Genomic DNA, 20,661 nt, shown 5'->3' with positions numbered 1-20,661 from the left:
GGCGAAAAAAGTCAAATTTTGACCCCTCCTAAAAATGGCTGAAAACTTAGAATAACTTGTAGAGACGAGTTATTGTACACAAAGTGGGAATAAAGGCCAAAAACAGGCAAAAAAGTCACAATTTAGTATGTCGAAAAAATGGCCAAAAATCGCATACTATAGTATGGTGAAAAATGTGAAATTTTGGCATGCTCCAAAAATGTCTGAAATTGATTTCTCATAGCTTGTAGAGTTGCGTCATATCATACAATGTCGAAAAAAAAAAAAAGTATGTCAAATTTTGACATGAAAATTTCAAATTTTGACATGCCCCAAAAATGGTTGAAAACGACTTATTACATCTCGAAGAGTCGCGTTATAGCAAACAAAGTCAAAGAAACGGCCAAAAATGTCATAATTTGGCATGTCAAAAAAATGGCAGAAAAAGTCGCAGTTTTCGACCTCGTATTTAGTATAGCATGTCGACAAACGGCGTCAAAAATTTTGACTTTGAAAGTCGCCTTAAATTTGACCATTCCAGAAATTTGGAAAAGTTGTAGTTTAGCATGTCAAAAAACATAAGTAAAAGTATGTTAAAGTACCGCATATTGAAAAAAGTGGGGAAAATATCAGTATAGTCTTTTGAAATTGGTGTGGGTAAAAATCATAGTACATCATAGTACATCACAGTACAAAGTTACAGTTTAGTACGTGGAAACAGTGCTTACCTCGCTCCTGGCAGCGGCGCAGCTCCGCCCCCGTTAGTTTTCATCCCTGTTGGTCAGAAGAATTGAAAAAAGTGAAACGTAAATACAAACATGAAACTGACGTCGTTTTCTTCGGTCTCTTGCAGGTCGTTGGTGGATTAGACATTCACAAAAAGATGGTGGTGGACGTCTGACAACTTTTATTTTTTCTCCCTCCCTTTACTGAAGATCTGCTTGAATACGTCGTCCATCAAAACGCTCAACGAAAGTATTTTCTCTGTGAAATATCCCGTCCTCCCCCCGCCTTCCCTCCCTCCTCCCCCCGCCTCCCCCCCGAGCCTTCTGAAGCCAAACTCTCACCACGAATTATCGAACAGGAACTCTGTGACTCGTCGCACTTTAAAAGCTGACGGACGGCTTTTTAACGCAGAGCGGCGGTTTCAGTTTGGCGGAGGAAAGCTGGAGAGTGTGTGTGTCTTCGAGTGTGTGTGTGTTCTGTATGTTTTACTGGTTTTTCAAGGTATGTGGGTTTTTTTATATTTATTTTGGTGTCATTGTTTTGTTTTTTTCTTTGGAGAATCAAAGAAAGTTTATCTTAAAGAGAGTGAACTTTAGCGGATGAGTGTAGTTAGCGGTGATGTTACTTGATTTCAGAACAAACAGCATGAAGTGCCAACGAGAATTTAATGACATGCAGCTGAATTACAGTAAAAATCTGTCTTTATTTTAGAGATGTAATTGTATTGTTGAATGCATTTATCTTACTGGAGTGTTGCATTATTTACACTTAAAGATCCGCTTAATCTCACAGTCGGCTACATTTTGTCTGAAATAAAGAGGCGGGGCACTACATGGTTTTAAACGATGGAATTTGGGGCACTTTTGTATTGACATGAACATTATTTACAAATAAACGACTTATTACATAACTGGGACGTGACATGAACGCAGCGTACCGTTTAGCTGTCGATGTTTGAGAATAATCTGTGAAAAAAAACCACTGATCACACGTTCGTCGATTTAAGGCAGAAATCTTTCCGCATTAAACGCTCAGCTTTTGGAGTAAGACCTGACTTGTCGTTTGAATGAAGCCACGTAAACTCCGTCTTTTATTTTTGCTGTAAATTTGAAGAAATTAGTAAACATGCAGAAATTCTGATATTTCTCATCAAAGTGGAAACAGAAAACTCTTCCCTGTGTTTTTGTCACAAAGAACAAGTGACTTTTTTCCACGGTTATTTCGGCTGCATGTTTTAGTGAGGACAGTAACTGCGAAGAACGTACACCGACAGCGACTATACGGACACTGCGGATAGCTACCGATAAGCCTCGTTCCCATCAAGCAGTTTGTTACGCGTTCGAACTGCATTTTTCCGCTGTTCAAAGTTGCGAACACTGCAGTCCATTGATTGGTTAAGAGAACTGTCACTCTTTCTTGACAACACTCAGTTCTCAAACCCGCTATCTTTAAATGTCCCATCGATTACAGCAGAGACCGCAGTCCTGCATTGTCGCGAAAATGTCGGCGTGCAATCCTGTTCCCGGGACGATCACCGAGGTGCAGACATCGCTCTGCATCGTCATCGGGAAAAAATGCATTGACTAACAACAACGCCGTCTACATTTCACAGTCTGCGGTGGAAATGCAAAACAGATTTAAAGCCTCTTTCCCACTGCACAAAAAACCACCAACTCCCGCTAACATCTGGCTTTTGTATTTTTATGTGAAAGGTTACAATACGCAATTATTACGCAGTGGTCACGAATATTTATTGACTCCAATTAGCAGTGATTGAGATACAATACCTGGTTAAACATGCTCATTTTTTGGACTGTACCCAATTTAGAATAATGCCGGTCGAATCAGATTTGGCTGTTCAATACAAATATTTGGCGATTTTTAAATTTTTCCGATATCAGAGTTCTCAAGTTTGAACAGGCTCTGCGGGGTGTTCAGTGTGAAAGCCACATTCGAGTAATATAATACACACGCTAACGGCGCTAACGACGGTTCGGAAATTTGCAACATTTTTTGCCGACACTAGATATCAAACAAGAGCCGGAGACGTGTTAAGTTGCTGTGAGCAGTAAATTCACTTCAGAGCAGAAGGTCTCTCCTCCTCTGTGCTGCTGCCTGCATGTCCGCGACTGCTTGTACCAAAGAGTAGTGTAAAAAGTCAAGAGCGCTCACTCCGCAGCAAAATCCGGGGACCAGAACTTCCCCATAAATACACCGCAAAGCTCACTGACTAGCAAAAAAAATAAATAAATACTGCTCAACTTGAAGCAATCTTAACTTCGGGGTCTCCGTCTGATAAAGTGCTAGCATTATTAATTTTAGCCCCTTTACTGTTGAGATGCAATGACAGACCGCCACAAGATCTGCGTCTGCGCCGCGTTTCAAAGAAAGACTGAAAAATGCTTCTTTGGTCAGTTTACTAACCTGTTTAATGACGCACTCATGACGTCAAACACACGTAAAAATAAACAAATAAAAAAAGCCATACTCGCCTACGGCAGAGCCGTGTACGCAGCTCTGGTCTACTGGTAATGGGAAAGTAGTCGATCACCTATTTTTTGTGGGTTTTCCTGCGTTTATAAATCCGACACACACTCACTAATTTTGGTGAAAAAGTGGTACAGGGTTAAGTACGTGTCCGGACGGGTTACGTGCCGCTTCTAAGAGTTTTTCGGTGGAACACTTTAATTTCATAAGTGCTGTCCTCTTGTTTCAGTGGCGCGATGGTTGACGCTCCTCGTAAATCAGGTCCGCATCGTACCCGGAAAAAATTCATAGTGAAATTGAGGCTTATACGGAACCAGTCTTATCGCAGATGGCTATTACATTGTGCAATCATTTACTTCATAATGATTCAAAAACGAGTCTGTTTCCACTTTACGTGTTCGCTTGATTAAAATTTTAAAAAATGTAAAGCCACTGATTGTTGAACTACAGAAAGACTCACTTAGACTTTTAGTTTTTAATAAGTCTGTACAAAGAAAAGTACATATTGTTGTGTTTTTACTCCTGTAAGATTTCGTAAAAAAAATAAATAAAAAAATAGAGCGTCATCAGTTCAGGTACGGCAGAACGAGCAGAGACTAGACTGTAAATGATTTTGTAAACCCAGCAGTGATGTTGTGTCGTACCGAACTGAACCTGTGTATCTGCAGCTCGTCTGCTTCGGACGTTCACATCTTTATACTCCAACTTTCTTTGGGAAGAAGCAAAAGCCGCGGAGGATAAAAATGAAACGGCTGTTGAGCCGCGAGAAGCCGCTGTACTCGGTGTTTAGTACACTGCCGGCTTTATTTACGGACGCTCTGCAAAAAGACTTTTCTGCCTGAAGCGGAAGACTTGTGACGTGTTTGCATGACGTGTGATCTGATCTCTACTTCTTCTTCTTCTGCCCGTCGCTCTTTGCATGTAGATCAGATTTTATTAAAAGCTCTTTAAAGCTTTATTAAAGGTCTTTTTTTCAAAGCTGGTCTCAAAATTTAATGAAATGAGTGAAATGTCTTGCGAATGCAAATAATCTATCCTGTGCATGCTAGTGTGCGTATTACTGGTTAAGTTTGACCACCTGCATATTTGAATTTTTATACAGTTAAAGAATAAAATCGACAGTTTTTGGTGCATGTTCGATAGTTAGAAATCACGAAAAATAGCTACTTTGACTAGAACTTTAACCCGTAAAAAACTGTTTACTTAGCTGTAATAGTTTCATATTTTAAGCGTGTGGAAATGTGTCAGTTATTATCAGATTATGTATTTCATGGTGAGGATAAGTAATCTCAACATTATTTGTGTCGTATTTCATTAATTTTGCATTTCAGAGTTTTGGCTCATTTCATGAAATTCAGTGAGACCGTGTTGTGTTTACATATAAATAAATAATGGTGATAAATAAAAACATGAACATTTCAAGCACGTTGATGTTGCCAATAAAGGTTGAAACATGAAAAAAGTAGAACTGTAATCTTAAATGTTTTTTCAGTCGCCTGCCACTCGCTCTGTTTTAGGGATGATTTTTTTTTCTTTTTTTGGGTTGGTAATCTGTTTAATCTGAGGTCGGTGCTGAAATCTCTTCTTGTGGTTTAAAGGGACGGTGTTTGCGATGGAGGCCACATGGATTCAGTCTTAGATTTTCACTCCTGTTTTCATCTTTTGCTGCATCACTGAAACTTCATACATGGAAAAATGAGAAATAAACTGTTTGAAAGTTGTTACAGACGCCGTGAACGCTGTCTCTTCTGTAAATGTCCCAGGAGTTTTACTTCAGTGTGACACACACCATGTACTTTTACTGTAATAATATATAAAGAACTGAAAGTATATTATTGTGCCCTGAGAGCAGTAATATTTAAATTAGTTTCCTTTGGGGGCAACTTTTGCAAAATGACAGGAAGCGAGCGGCCACATACGTGTTTCTAGGACTTAAGGACATTTCCAGGGTTTAAGGACGTTTCTAAGATTTTAAGAGTTTTTTAGGATTTTAGAATTCATCTAGGATTTTAGGACGTTTTCAAAGATTTTAGGACATTTCTAGGATTTAAGGACATTTAGAAGATTTTAAGACATCTCTAGGATTTTAGGATGTTTTTAGGATTCAAGGATGTTTGTCTGAGTTTAGGACATTTCTAGGATTTTGAGATATTTCAAGGATTTTAGAACATTTCTAGGATTTCATGATATTTTCAGGATTTTAGGATGTTTTAAAAGATTTTAGGACATTTCTAGGATTTAAGACATTTCTAGGATTTTGAGATGCTTCTAGAATTTTTGACATTTTGACGATATTAGGACATTTCTAGGATTTTAAGAGGTTTCAGGGATTTTAGAAGATTCTAGGATTTCATGACATTTTTAGGATTTTAGGACATTAGGGTCTTATCTAGGACCTCTGTTGGGGGTGCAGGGGATCCTCCACTGGCTCTTTTTTTGATCAACAAGCTCTGTTTTATGCACTCTGGCAAATCCCAGTGTCAATCACTCAGAGTCTTTAAGTAAATTATTTGAGACATGTTTGCAGTACATTTACCTAAGTACTGTTCTTAAGTATAAATTTAAAGTACTTCACTCAAGTACTTTTTTCACACTGTTTAATAATGTTGCTGCACTATGTAAAGGGGGAAATGTCGTACTTTCAACTGATTTTTGGACCGCTTAGATCATTTTACAGGTAAAGATCTCAGCAGACAAACTATGAAAAAATGTATAAAAGCTGGTTAATTAAACTCCAACAGTTCATTAAATAGCATATAAAATAGTATAAAAGTAACAGGGGATAGTTTTATCATTTTTATTTTTTGACTACCTTTTACTGATCCTACTTATACCAGTCAAAGTACTACACTGAAAATGCTACATCAGAAAAAATACTTTCTCAGTGTAGTATTAGTACTTTCACTAAATTAAAGGATCTAAATGCTTCATTCAAACTGTGGACGCGCACATACTCCACCTGTAAAGTAAAAGTACACAACTTTTCTGCCTGCACGTTTACATGCACCGCTCTGTTCTGACCAGCAGGAGGCAGCGTGAGGCCACGTATAGACACACAGTATACGGCCAAAAGTATGTGGACAACTCTGTTAACCTTTAGGGACTGTTTGGTGCATTTTACGCGCTTTTCATTGCTTATTTTTGATCATTTTGGCATTTTTTCTTTATTTTGTATTCTCCAGTGATTTTCTTGTAACTTTTTAATTATATATGTATGTACACATGTATGAGGTTTGTTCATGATTTTTGACGTCTTTCTGTGAGTTTTTTCTGGATTTCAATCAACAAACTATACTATGACTTTTTTTCAAGATTTTTGATGACACACTATATCATAACATTTTAGCATTTAAACGACATATAATACCATGAGGTTTTTTTTTATGATTTTTGACTACACACTACACTACGATGTTTTGTTGTGATTTTTGGCTACATACTATATTATGAACTTTTTTGATGATTTTTGATGTTTTTTGATGATTATGATATTATTATCATAGTATGATGATACTATACTATGATTTTTTTTAATGATTTTTGATGACATGTTATGCTAATGGAATTTTTTAGACAATTTGTTCACATTTCATGGGAGGAAGGCAATATGTTGCTCTTTGACTTTTTAACCATATTTTCAAAAGAAATAAACCAGTTTGCTCTGGTTTTTGAAGGTTTTAATTGCTTGTGAAAGTCGTCTGAACGCTGCACAAGAAAACTGTCGATCCAGATTTCAAAGGGTTAAATAAAGTAAAGTTGTGATCTTAGAGTTATTTTGTCCACCTGATTCTGATTTTACGTTTAAGTCTTTTCACAAAATTATCTTTCCTTTTGAATAATTAAAAAAAAAGAGTAAATTTTCACATTGAATCAATGTAAATGATTGATTTCCGTTTTTACTTCTAATGTTTATTTGCTTTTTTGTGCCACATTTTTGTTTCACACGCTGAGTTTTAGCGTCAGATCACGTGATTGCAGAGCTCGGCGTGTTTCCTAATCGCGCGGCAGAAGAAGTCGGCCTGTTGTTGCCGTCACTGCCAATTAAAAGTCTCATTCATCCCCCCCCCCGGCCCCCGAACACGCCCCCGTCCTCTCCTGAAACCCGCCCCATCTGTTTGGGATTTGCACCCCAGATTTATTTTCACACGAGCCGACATGAAAGTCTGCAGAGCCAGAGCTTCTCAAACGTCTCTAAATAATCTGCACCATAATGACTAAAAAGCTGCAGAAACTCTGATCCGAAAAATGTGGATTTTCACACGGCAGCAAAAGAGTAAAAAGACAAATGTCGGCATCATGAATCAGCCTCACAGAAGACAACAATATATACATATATATACAGTATATTTCATACAGACGACAGATAGAGGGACGAGGAGAGCAAAAAAAACAAGAACACAAGGAAACAAAAGTGTCGATTAAGGAAGAATCAAAAACATCAAAACTATCAAAATGTCAGAATGTTTGGTCAGATTCATGGTGACTTTTTATCGGAGTGTCTCTGATTTAAATTAATGTTTTTTAAAAATGTAGGGACGGTTTGGGTGATAGAGGACAGTTTAGGTGATAGAGGACAGTTTGGGTGATAGAGGACAGTTTAGGTGATAGAGGACAGTTTGGGTGGTGAAGGACAGGTCAGGCGGAAGAGGACAGTTTGGTACGAGGACAGTTTGGGCCATAGAGGACAGTTTGGGCCATAGAGGACAGTTTGGTCGAGGACAGTTTGGGCCATAGAGGACAGTTTTGGGCCATAGAGGACAGTTTGGGCCATAGAGGACAGTTTGGTCGAGGACAGTTTGGGCCATAGAGGACAGTTTGGGCCATAGAGGACAGTTTGGTTGAGGACAGTTTGGGCCATAGAGGACAGTTTGGGCAGTCAAGGACAGTTTGGGCCATAGAGGACAGTTTGGGCAGTCAAGGACAGTTTGGGCCATAGAGGACAGTTTGGTTGAGGACAGTTTGGGCTATAGAGGACAGTTTGGTAGAGGACAGTTTGGGCCATAGAGGACAGTTTGGTCGAGGACAGTTTGGGCCATAGAGGACAGTTTTGGGCTATAGAGGACAGTTTGGTCGAGGACAGTTTGGTCGAGGACAGTTTGGTCGAGGACAGTTTTGGGCCATAGAGGACAGTTTTTTCTCTTTTCCCTGGATATTTTTCTCTAGCTTTATAAAAATAATTTACTGGATTTCAAAGTTAATATTTAATATTTGAATATTTTTGGAATATTTCTTGTCAAAGTCGCTCATTGCCGTCTCATGTTTTTGAGAGAAGTCACAGAAATTTGCTCGGAGTTCAAAGGTTTGAAAAGTATAATCGCAGCACAGAAAAGTGATGTGGCTCCAGGTCTCAAAGGGTTAAATGGTGCCTGCTGTGCACTGTAAACGGCTCGGATTTAGCTCTGTGACTGGTGCCAGCGGGTTTCAGGGAGTCTTCGATGACCCTGTACTGGTTTGAGTCGCCGCTGTTTGCCGGTGACGTTAACGGATCGAGGACGTCAGAAAACGTCTTTAAAGAGAAACCCGTCCCGTCTCTTTATCAGCGCGGACGTCGTCTGTGAAAGCTGGACGGACACCAAGCTGTCCTCTCACCTGTCACTGTCCCCTGTGATTGGCCCGCGAATAATTAATGGAGCGGAGACAGGCGGGGGAGGGGAGGGGGGCGGGGTCATTCGGAGTTCAGACGGACTCTCAGGTAACTTCATTTCACCGGCAGGTAAGTGCCGACCGCAGACACACACACACACACACACACACACACACACACACACACACACACGACGGGAGAGAGTGTGTGTGTGCATGTTTGTGTGCGTGCACGTGAGCATTTTTAACTCTTTCATGTCTGTAGCTGATTGCTGTAACTGTATTTGTTTCATTGATGTTTCTGACTTAATTGTTTTATTAAATTTACGTTGTAATTCCACGTAATCTTGTTAATATTTACCTTTTTCTCTTCTTTCTATCATAACTGTTATTGTTTATAATCCTGATATTTTCTCTTTTTCTTCTTCTTTTTTGTTTTTCTTCATAAAAAAAGGTAACTTTATTTATCAGAGGAGGCTCGGGACGTTTTAATTTAAAATAAATAGTTTACGTGTATTTTAACGCGTATTAGTCGCATTGACACAAAAATCTGACTTTTTCTAACACTGAGTAAACGTTCAGAGTTTAAGGATGTTTCGAAACACACAATTGCAGGAGATTTAGGGGATTTCACCATTCCATGTACTTTATTCTAATTTTATTTTATTTTTACATTATTATGTCTTTATGTCTGTTTATGTGAAGCACGCGGTACATTTCATTTCTTTTTTTTTTTGTAAATCACGTTGGGCTTAGTTTCTCGTATGAAAGCTGCTATACAAATAAAGTTTATTATTATTATTATTATTATTATTATTATTATTATTGCTATTATTATGATTATTTTGCAGTAAAAAATCTGCCACACTGCTGTTATGGCTGTAAAATTTATAATCTAGTACATTGTTTGCCTTTTTTTTCCTATGTAAGCGAGCCTCGGCTCACACTGGAAATAAGTAAATTGGCTGGATGACGAGAGACTTAACCTGAAAATGAATTTAAAAAAGACTGAGGATTATAAGAAAAGAAATATGTGTGTGTGCAGCACGCGGTGCGTCTACACTTTGTCTTTCTTGTAAAACACGTTGGACTGTATGAAAGGTGCTATACAAATAAAGTTTATCATTACTATTATCATCTTTATTATTACTATTATTATTATTAATCATTATCATTGTTGTCATTATTATTATTATTATCATTATTATTGTTATTATTATCATACTATCATTATTAATAATAATATTATATTATCATTGTTGATATTATTATTATTATTATTATTATTATCATTATTATTATGAACTACAGTCATAATATCATCAAAAGATTCAGAGAAGCGGCAGAAATCTGCACGTAAGAATCTGCGCTGAAGACCGACACTGAACGCCCGTGACCTTTGACCCCTCAGGCTGCACTGCACGAAAAACCAAAAACGAGTGTATAAAGAATAAAACTGCCGAACTCAAGAACTTCGGAAAACTATCGTAGGAAACGCGTCATCTGCAAATCAACAACATCCAGAAACCTGTCTGGACCCGAGCTCAGAGACCAACAGAGACCAACAGAGTCCAACGGAGACCAAAAGAGACCAACAGAGTCCAACAGCGACCAACAGAGACCAACAGAGTCCAACAGAGACCAACAGAGTCCAACAGAGACCAACAGAGACCAACAGAGACCAACAGAGTCCAACAGAGACCAACAGAGACCAACAGAGTCCAACAGCGACCAACAGAGACCAACAGAGTCCAACAGAGACCAACAGAGACCAACAGAGTCCAACAGAGACCAACAGAGTCTAACAGCGACCAACAGAGACCAACAGAGTCCAACAGAGTTCAACAGAGTCCAACAGAGTTCAACAGAGTTCAACAGCGACCAACAGAGACCAACAGAGTCCAACAGCGACCAAAAGAGTCCAACAGAGTCCAACAGAGTTCAACAGAGTCCAACAGAGACCAACAGCAACCAAAAGAGACCAACAGAGTCCAACAGAGTCCAACAGAATCCAACAGCGACCAACAGAGTCCAACAGAGACCAACAGCGACCAACAGAGACCAACAGAGACCAACAGAGACCAACAGCGACCCCAGACTGCTGACATTGTGAAATTCCCAAAATCTCACTGACTGTTGCTGAAAGACGAGATGATGTCACACAGAGGATTTTTAGGACATTTCTAGGATTTAAGGACATTTTTCGGATTTCATATTAGTCCGCACTTTCTTTGTAAACCTGCACTCACACGTTATTTATTGATTTATTTTAGGGATTTTTTGCTCATAATACAGGGACAAATGCTTCTCTTGGGGGCCACTTCAGCAGCAGCCCCACACATGCTTCTGAGATTTTCGGACGTCTCTGGAGTATTTCAGGACTGAAAGTTTCTGACATTTCAGAACATTTCCAGGATTTCATGCTTTCTTAGACTTTAGGACATTTCAAGGATTTTAAGGCATATCTTGGATTTTAGGATGCTTCTCGGATTTCAGGACTTTGCTATAATTTTAGGATGTTTTTGCATGATTTTAGGACATCAGGGTCTCAGCTGTGTCCTCTGTCGGGGGTGTGGGGGATCCTCCTCTGGCTCTTTTTTTGATCAACAAGCTCTATGTTGATGCTGTTTTATGTCTCTGACACCTTATGGACACTAAAAGGACACTTCATTTTTATAGTGAATTAGAAAATGGTCTGGGGGCCAAATGTGGCCCCTGATAGAGGGCCGTGAGTTGGTTATCACGTGTTTACACAGTTAAAGTACAGCTGTAATTATAGTAAATCTGAACGTAACCTCTGATGTGTCACACTTTGCTCTGGCGGGACTTTTAATGCCAAAATGAGCGACTTTATAATCAAAAAGCTCGTTTTTGGCAAAGAGAGACTTCAGAGGACTTTCCTTTACAGGCGGAGTAAAGTGAATCCGGGGGTCCGTTTGGGACAAAGGCAGCGTGATTAAACCGAGGCAGATTACATCTGTGCGCCTGTGATTTGCTGCAGCGTGCTGGACTACAGTTACACACCTGTCTGCTGATAACGAGGCTCGGTTTACCTGCCGGGACCAAATATCTGCTCCATCAGACAGCTGCCAGACTGTTAATGAAGAGAGCTGACGAGCCGGGCGGCCCACCTGACCGCACAGGGACAGGTGACCCCCCGGGCCCCGCCCCCGCCCCGGCCCCGCCCCCGGCCCTGACCCCGCCCCCAGCTGATCTCCAGGTGACGCTGCTGCTGCCTCATAATCAATAAACTGACAGTTTCATCCATAAACTGTGATTTTAGTCCTGATATCAAGAGGGAAAATGATCCTATGCTTATAGATTCCCTTTATTTTGTCGACAGCAATTTTATTTAATTTATTTAGGTCTAAGTATTTGAGTAAATGTGTTACTTTATAACACATTTTGAAGGTTTTAAAATGTTTCCAGGATTTCAGGATGTTTCTCAAATTTTAGAATGTTTTTGACAAATTTGGGATGTTTCTAAGATTTTAGGACATTTCGGGGGGATCCTCCACTGGCACTTTTTGGATTATTAAAATTATTCTCAGGTTTTTAAATGCCGTCGCATCAGCACATTGCGTCTGTTTGATCATTTAAAACAAAAAGACGGCAGGTCTGACGTGATCTCAGATCAAATCTGATCTCAGGCTCTTTACACATCCAATCACACAATAAAAAAAATACCCAAACCAGTGATGACATTAACAAGAAAAGATTTATTGATAAAACACCTTCAATAAGTTAAAGTGCTTTACAGAAAATCGAGTGAAAAAACAGCAAAACTGAAAAGAAATTTTTAAAAAAAATCAATCAAAGTTATTTTGTTAACGGCAGATTCATTAATGTGCAAATAAGGAGTTTGATTCAAACTTTTGGGGGAAAAACTGACACGTTTGAGCATAAAATTATGAGCCAAAGCTGGCAAATTTTAACGTCAAGAGACTTCAGTTTGTAGTTGATTAAAAAAAGAAATATTTCAAGAGTCCTCAACTTTGACGCCTTTAACAAAAAAATATTTCATAACTGTTGTAGTTTAGTTCAACATTAGGAGGAATAATTCAACGTTCTGATAAATAAATATATTCACCTTTTTCCTGAGAAAGCTAAGACGATTTTTTGTCAGCAGCAAACTCAGAAGAACAACTGCAGCCGAAATCAGCAGAAAGCAAATCATCGTTAATCATCATTAAAGCTGTTAGACTGATGGGAGGATCTATCTACCGTTTCTAGCATTTTAAGACATTTCTTGGATTTCCTGACCAGTCTGAAATTTTAGGACATTACTAGGTTTTTCGTACGTTTCTAAGATTTTAGGACATTTCTTGGATACACTGACATTTTAGGATTTGAGGACATTTCTAGGATTTAATGACATTGCTTTTAGAACATTTCAAGGATTTTGGGATATTTCAAGTTTTTTTTAAGGACATACGAGCTAAAAACTGAATATCAGTGGTTTATACTCTCTATACTCATAAAAGAATATTTTTTATGTCATAAAAAGCCACACGGCTTAAAATGTTTTGAGGTTTTGATCTCTCTTTTTATGGTTCTTGTTTAATATAATTCACTGTTTTTACATCACTGAAGTTTTTTTAAAAAAACGTTAGTGTTAATCTACAAATAAAGAAAAGAGATCACAAAGCAGCTAAAACAAGTTAAAATGTGTGTGTGGTTGGAATTGGCCAATCACAGCAGATTAAGGGATTTAGAAGACGCAGGATACGACTTCATTTGATTAGAATTTCATTTTAAAATGTCCACAAAGTGTGAAAACATTGACCCGCACACAAGCTTTCCGAACCTCCGAGCAGAGGACGAGATCAGCTGCCACAACAGAGGTCAGTTATAGTTATGACAGGTTATGACAGGTTATGTCAGGTTATGACGTGTTATGTCACGGTTATGTCAGGTTATGTCAGGTTATGACGTGTTATGACGTGTTATGACAGGTTATGACGTGTTATGTCACGGTTATGTCAGGTTATGTCAGGTTATGACGTGTTATGATGACGTGTTATGACGTGTTATGACAGGTTATGACGTGTTATGTCACGGTTGTCGTTTACCCGGTGCTGCAGACGAGTGTGTTTTTATGCCACAAAGTGTCACATCTGAGAGAGGAATCAGAAATGTGCTCACAGACAGCAGAGCTGAACGGCAGGTTTCCTCCTCGTGCAGGTGAGGCGAGACAGGTTTGACGGTTTTTGTCTCCGTCAGGTCGGAGCTCGGAGGTTTTGTGCGGCCTGCAGTCGCTGTCGTCTTCTCTCCATCGCCTGCTGCTTCTTCAGCTCGATCTCTGCTGCCGAACATTTACCCACAACTGCAGAGAAAAACACACGAAACACAGTCAACTTCATCGACAAAAAAGAGGAATTCAAACATTTACGCACTGTTATTCCACAAGGATTATTCAACAATATCTAAAAAAATAAGTTTGTAAATGGCTCAAAATGCAGTAAGAACCTGCAGCTCTGCATCTAAAACAGCTGCTTTTTCTTCGTTTATCATTCATCGTGTCATTTTAAATCGATACGCCCCCAAAAAAAGTTGCAAAGAATATCTTGGAGCAAAGTTTTATCAAAGAAAAGTTAACAGTTAGCGCTAATCTCAGTGGCAAACAACACCGTTCAGACACCAGAACAATGGCGACCATTTGGGTTTTTTTTCTTCTCAATAACAAGTCAGCTGGTAAATATTACGACTGTTTAAAGAAGTAACTGACAAATAATAAACCACCTCAAACCCGGCTCTACCCAATTTGGTGCCCTAGGCGCCCTAACCCTAACCCGCACCTCCGCACCCAATAACGACACATCACGTGCTCACACATAATTTAGGAACATGTCACTGTTTATTTATTTGTAATGTTAATATATTTTTTTTTTCTAGACAGAAAACACTAAGTGAGGGCGCCAGTGGGCATAGAAAATTATTATTATTTATTATTATTTTCCCTCGAGGCCAAGGGGGACTGGCGGCGTGGCAGCGCCCCTCCAGCAGATGGCGCCCTAGGGCGACCGCCTATATCGCCTATGCCAAGAGCCGGCCCTTAGAACTCTCTGAGATGCACGTTTAAAGTCGTTTCACGGTGAAACCAGTGATTTACGCTCTCAGTGCTTGCCGGTCGTTTAGGAACCGGTGCCAGTGTGGACGTGCTCTTACCTTTGGCGGTCGCCGTAGAAACTGGTTGTTTGGCTTCTTGAAGGTGAACTGGCCTTTGTGGGGTTTAGTCTGCGGAGACGTCTGGACCCGGCTGCTCCCCTGTGCACACGTCCAACTGTTCGTGGATCCTGAAGTGTTTTTCACTTGTGCGTATGTGAAAGAATCCGTCCCCCGTACACCTGCGGGGACGCTCGAGATTAAACCGCCAGCTGGTCTACCTGGAGCGCAGGGCGTTTGAGTGTGTTTTTTCGGGAGGAAAGCTTCCTGATTGGCCGTCTGTTGTTGGTGTCCGTTGGACGGCTGCAGAGCCGCTCTCTGGTTTGTCTGTTTGGCGGGAACGTTCACGGCGCTCTGGATCTGGTTTTCCAGGTCGTCGCACATTTCACACAGAAGGTCGTCGTCAGCGGGGTCGTCCCAAACCGGGTCGGACAAGAAGAACGAGGACAGGTCTTCGTCCAGGAGGTCGGAGACAGCAGGCGTCTCTCTGTGGGAAGAAACCACCGTCGGAAAGCTTTGAGCAGAAGAGTTCGAAGTGGTCGTGTTGTGTTTGGCGACAGAATTGTTTTGATGAAACTGATGTTTTTGTGGCTCCGACGTCACAGTTTTATTTTGCTGATGTCCCACCTGGACTAAAACACCAGTACGGGACGAGAACTTGATCTGCTGAGTGTCTTTTTCTGCAGATTTTGAGCCGTAATCCTTCGGTTTAGTCCATGTGTCCGTCTGGATCCCTTTGACAGACAAATTAGGATTAGACTCCAGTTTGAAAGTTCGCCTCACGTTGTCCTTTTCCACTTTCGAAACACCGGATCGGACATTTGCAGGATGTTGGTATTTGACTTGGCTGGGTGGTTTCTGGGTTGAGCAGTGCTTTGGAGCGATAAAGTTCTGCGGATTTTGTGTCATCTCCAACACTAAAGAGTCGTTCAACAAGTCATCGTTTTCCCAGTCGTCCTCAAACTCGTCTTTTGGCGTGGAGACACCAGACGTGCAACCGTGCGAGGGAGCACACGGTTTCCCAGGAGCGTCTTTGGAAGCAGGTTTCACTCGTGACGGCTGAGCTGTGGACACCTGACTGAGACTCCCGCTCACATGCTGCGTCGGTCCGTCAAACAGGAAATCCAAATCGTCCTCCAAATATTGATCCTGGTGGAGCTTCACGTCGCTCCCAGCAGCCCCGCCGCCGCCGCCGTCGCCTTCAGAGCTGGGTGACTGTCTCCACAAGACGAGATGTCCAATATGTCCTCCGACAGGAGCTCGAGACTCTGCTGGTGCAGCTCCTCCACCTCTTCTTCATCCTGACGAAACATGTTGAAGTCAAACTGTTTGGCCAGCTTCAGCAGGTCGTCCACGCCGTTCGGCCTGCGGCAAAACAAAACCGTCAGTTTACTGTGACGACGGCGAGAAAGTCTGAATACACGTCAGGGACACAAACTTACCTAAACGCTCCAGTATGGAGGATTTAGGGGGATATATCATCAGAAATACACTTCCATTCAAAGATCTGGTTGTTTTCAAATCATGACAGAGATAAAAATCATCTGCTACCTCATAAAAAGTTTTTAGAAATGAAAAAAGATGACGTGATCTGAGAGAAACGTGGACGTTCAAGAAACAGTTATTGAGGACTAAAGCTAAATATCACTGTATGACAGTCTAAGGGGTTAATTTATGGAACAGCTAAAAACATTTAAAACATTAAATAAATATAAACATAAAATATAATATATAAATAAAAACCCGAGGCACGGTTTCTCAGCATCACAGACTGATACCGGAGCAAACGCGGCTGTGCTTCCTCCGAACCCACCGTGGCGACTTCTTCTTGGGTTTGGGAACCTGGACGTCGGGCGTGCAGGGGATGGTGGCGCTGTCTCCGATCCACTGCTGCAGAGTCGGCTCCGCGGCCTTCGGTCTGCCGTGCTTCAGAGACACAAAACACGACAAAAATATGAATACGTGCCGTTTATTGGCTCTGCGTTCACGGATCTGAGCTGTGATTCGTTAACAGCAAAAAACAAAAAACTGTTTACAGAGAAGCTTGAAGAGCTAACTTTTCATAGATATGCTGATGATATGTAGATTTATATTTCCTGACGATGACGGCGCCATCGAGTTCCCTGACTACTAAAATCAGGGTTCACACACATTTTTTACACAATAAGAAAAACTAATCTAATTAATTACATTCTCTGTGATTAATTCATCAAAATTTACACTTTATTTTGACAGCCCTAATTTTTACCAATACATTTCCAGGCAAATAAAAGTCCATTTATTCTCTGAAATGACCACCAATACTACAAATCAATAATTACATATTATTTTACAAAGTAATGAAATCAGAACAAGACCAAAGTCAATATTTAAATATAATTTAGGGACTGTTTATTGAGGAGAGGAGGTGAAGCAAAAAAGGGGGAGACATGTCAAATTATTTTTTAAAGCACCGGGCAGGAACTGTTTTTTATTTTGGCTTTAGGGGCGGGGCATGCAACTTTAAATTACTGTTTTGTTATTATTTTACTGCTATTTTTTTTCTTTTTTTTGGTAAATATGCCTTTGAAAGCATGTTTTCTTCAAATAATTTGGGCCTTTTTTCTATTTATTATATTTATTTATTTTTAATCCTGAAAGAGGTTATGGCGATTTTCTTTTTCTTTAAAAATGTTGGCAATTTCTTTTTTTTTAATTAAAATTGTTTGGTGGAGAAAGCATGCCTGCAGGTTCACCACCAAAAAAGACACAATTTATCACAGCCAGAAACTGTAAAAACAGAAACAAATAAAGATTTTCACATTTGCACAGTTCTTGATCACATCATGTGATTTTATACCGGTTTGTGAAACAAAAATCTTTGTTGCTTTTGTGTTAAATTTTTATTGTGAAGCACCTTCAGCTGCATCGCTTATAAGAAAAGAACCCTAGAAATGATTTTTTTCTATTATTATCATTATTATTACTCCCTCTACTACTACAGCCATAATCCTTATCAATATTATTTAGTTATTTATTTATTTTTAAGAGGTTTTAAGTTTGGGAGGCAGCTGTGTTACTGACCTTCGGAGCGATCCTGCTCACGATCTCGGAGATGTTGACGACTCCAGCAGGCTGCTTCTTGCCTCTTTTACCTGAAAAAAAAAAAAAGCCCAGAATCACCACCGAGAAAAGTCATCAAAATCTTGTTTTGGATTGATTTTCTGTTAATCAGCTGCTTTATTAACCCTTTAAAAACTGAGCAAATCGGCTTGATCCTTTTCACAAACACTGGAAGAAGATAATACGCAACAATAGAAGAAATTACCCAAAAATTAGTGCGGTTCGAGAAAATTAGTCAATAAATAAATAAATGAATAAATAACCTGTCAAAGTTAATTTTTAAAAAATCTGTAAAATAGTTGTAAATATTTAATCGTTATAAGTAGCATGAAAATATTTCCCCCACCTTTTTTCTTATTTACCTAGAATATTTCCCCCAGGTTTTTAAAAATAATTTAAAATACATTTGTTGCAATTTGGGGAACATTTCTCACCAAGCTGTTTTATTCCTTTTTCATATTTTTTAAAACAGAAATTTTCTCAAGTTTCAAAGGTTTAAATACTCGTGAAAGCATCACAAAAACATAAGTGAACTTTATTTAAACACGTGGAAGCGTGACGTTTACCGAGTCTGCGGGGTGACGGGGAGGTGGCGTCCCAGATGATGTCCTGCTGTAAGTCGGAGTCGTTGTGGGGAGACTCTCCGCTGAAACCACCGCCTGATCTGGGTCTGGGGATCCTGGTCGGGGTCTTAAAATCTGGAGGAGGAAAAACAAAATGAGCTGATTCAGAATCTCACGAACACTGACAGCTGACAGCGTCTGTGTGACGTCAGCTAACTCTCTGAAAATATCTTTTTCTGCCCGCAGGAGGTCAGAGGTCAGCGTCTGTGTCTTGCTCATGGACACTCTGGTTGGCAGATACTGTTTGTTTTTCAGTATTAATTTTGTGAATCTAAAATGACGTACATGTTAGGTTTTGCCAATGACAGACACAAGTACTGTTATTTTTTTAGCCTTATTTTTATAAATAACGTCATTTTTTGAAAAACTTACTTTATTTTCCATCTTGTGTTATTTATTCTGTGCATTCAATTTTTATCCTTATTTTATCTGACTTTTACTTGTATTATAAAGCGGGTTTTATCCATGGGAAGATGCATTTTATGTATTATATTCTGATGTTATTTTATTTGTACATGCTGATTTTATTATGTCTTTATGTCTTTTGATGTGAAGCACTTGGTACATTCAATTTATTTTCTTTTTCTGTAAAGCACGCTGGGCTTAGTTTCTCATATGAAAGGTGCTATACAAATAAAGTTTATTATTATTATTATTGCTATTATTATGATTATTTTGCAGTAAAAAACATCTGCCACACTGCTGTTATGGCTGTAAAATTTACAATCTAATACACGGTTTGCCTTTTTTTCCTACAACGTATTTAACCAAAACGAGCCTTGGATGGCAACCTTTCAAAAGCTGAGCAAATTGGCTGGATAGCAAGAGACTTAACCTAAAAATTAGTTTTAAAAAGACTGAGGATTATAATAAAATAAATATATAAAAACAATATATGGAGATTGGCCCAAAACTTTAATTATAATTACAGTACTTTTTTTAAATCTAAAATTATTACACAAAAAGCAAGCACTTATTTTGTTTGTTTCTGGTTGTTGTTGTTTATTTTATATTGTGTTGCTTATTTTTGGTAAATTCTTTATAATTCTTTTTTTTTTGTAAAATTTACTAACTTTTGAGCCATGTCTTGTTTAGTTGCTTATGTCCTTCTCCCATTGTTTTTGAAAGAAATTAAAGCAGTTTGCTCAGGTTTTAAAGGGTTAACTACCAATAATCTGTGTATCAGCTCTGAAAACATCTGTCGACCATTACAGTTTACTTAAGTCTAAAGTTTACTGTCATAACAGCAATGTGGCAATTTTTGTGTATGCCGAATAAAAGACTGACAACTGTGGTTTGTAAAAAATATGCTTAGTCATGTTTTGTGACATAAAATGTTACTTAAATTTACGAGCAAAGCTAAAATTGCGGAAAGTGTAAAGGTGGTTTGGTGCGCGCAGCGCGGAGCGGGACGGTGTCGGGGCTCGTACCCGCCACAGCAGCAGACAAAAGCGGCAGAAACAAAAACAGACACGACAAATGAAACCGAACCGACATAAAAACAGTCACTGACCGGGCTGCTGGCTCTCCGGCGGCTCCACCTCGGCGGCTGTCTGTGTCTGCTGGGTCGGCCTGAAACTCCTCCTCAGCCGGTTCGGTTTGGACGGAGCCGCCTGCTGCAGCGCGGAGCCTGACAGACCGCGCGGAGGGTCAGCCTTCCCCCAGCAAACGTTCATCGTTACCGGACGATCTGCTGACGGTTTTCCGGCCGTCAGTTTACCGTAAATCCCGAACTGCAGTTTGTTATTTACAGTTTATTTCGGTGAAAATTCGGCCTGTTGACGGATTTTTTGAACCTCCCGCCATCTTGTGATTCCGGGGTCTCGCGCAGGCGCGTTCGCGAGCAACCAAGCTGCGCAGATATTTGCGCAGTGGGTCTTAGATCCATGACAGCAACAACGAAAGAAATTACCCCAAAATAATAATAATAATAATAATAATAATAATAATAATAATAATAATAATAAATAATAATAATAATAATACACAAGAAAAA

At 39.6% G+C, this 20,661-nt stretch overlaps 1 protein-coding gene across 1 annotated transcript; it reads right to left on the bottom strand.

The window, feature by feature from the left end:
- Positions 1 to 13,586: 13,586 nt before the first annotated feature.
- Positions 13,587 to 20,460, bottom strand: LOC121942326 (ewing's tumor-associated antigen 1-like). Its single transcript, XM_042485501.1, is given in 8 exon segments — positions 13,587 to 14,101; positions 14,944 to 14,968; positions 14,971 to 16,089; positions 16,131 to 16,305; positions 16,754 to 16,866; positions 18,004 to 18,074; positions 18,609 to 18,740; positions 20,179 to 20,460. Coding segments are annotated over 8 exon segments (1,905 nt in total). The 5' UTR covers positions 20,342 to 20,460; the 3' UTR covers positions 13,587 to 13,994.
- Positions 20,461 to 20,661: the final 201 nt, after the last annotated feature.

This window comes from Plectropomus leopardus, chromosome 4, assembly GCF_008729295.1.
Source record: "Plectropomus leopardus isolate mb chromosome 4, YSFRI_Pleo_2.0, whole genome shotgun sequence".
Classification (NCBI taxonomy): Eukaryota; Metazoa; Chordata; class Actinopteri; order Perciformes; family Serranidae; genus Plectropomus; species Plectropomus leopardus.
This window is presented reverse-complemented; position numbering and strand designations above follow the sequence as displayed.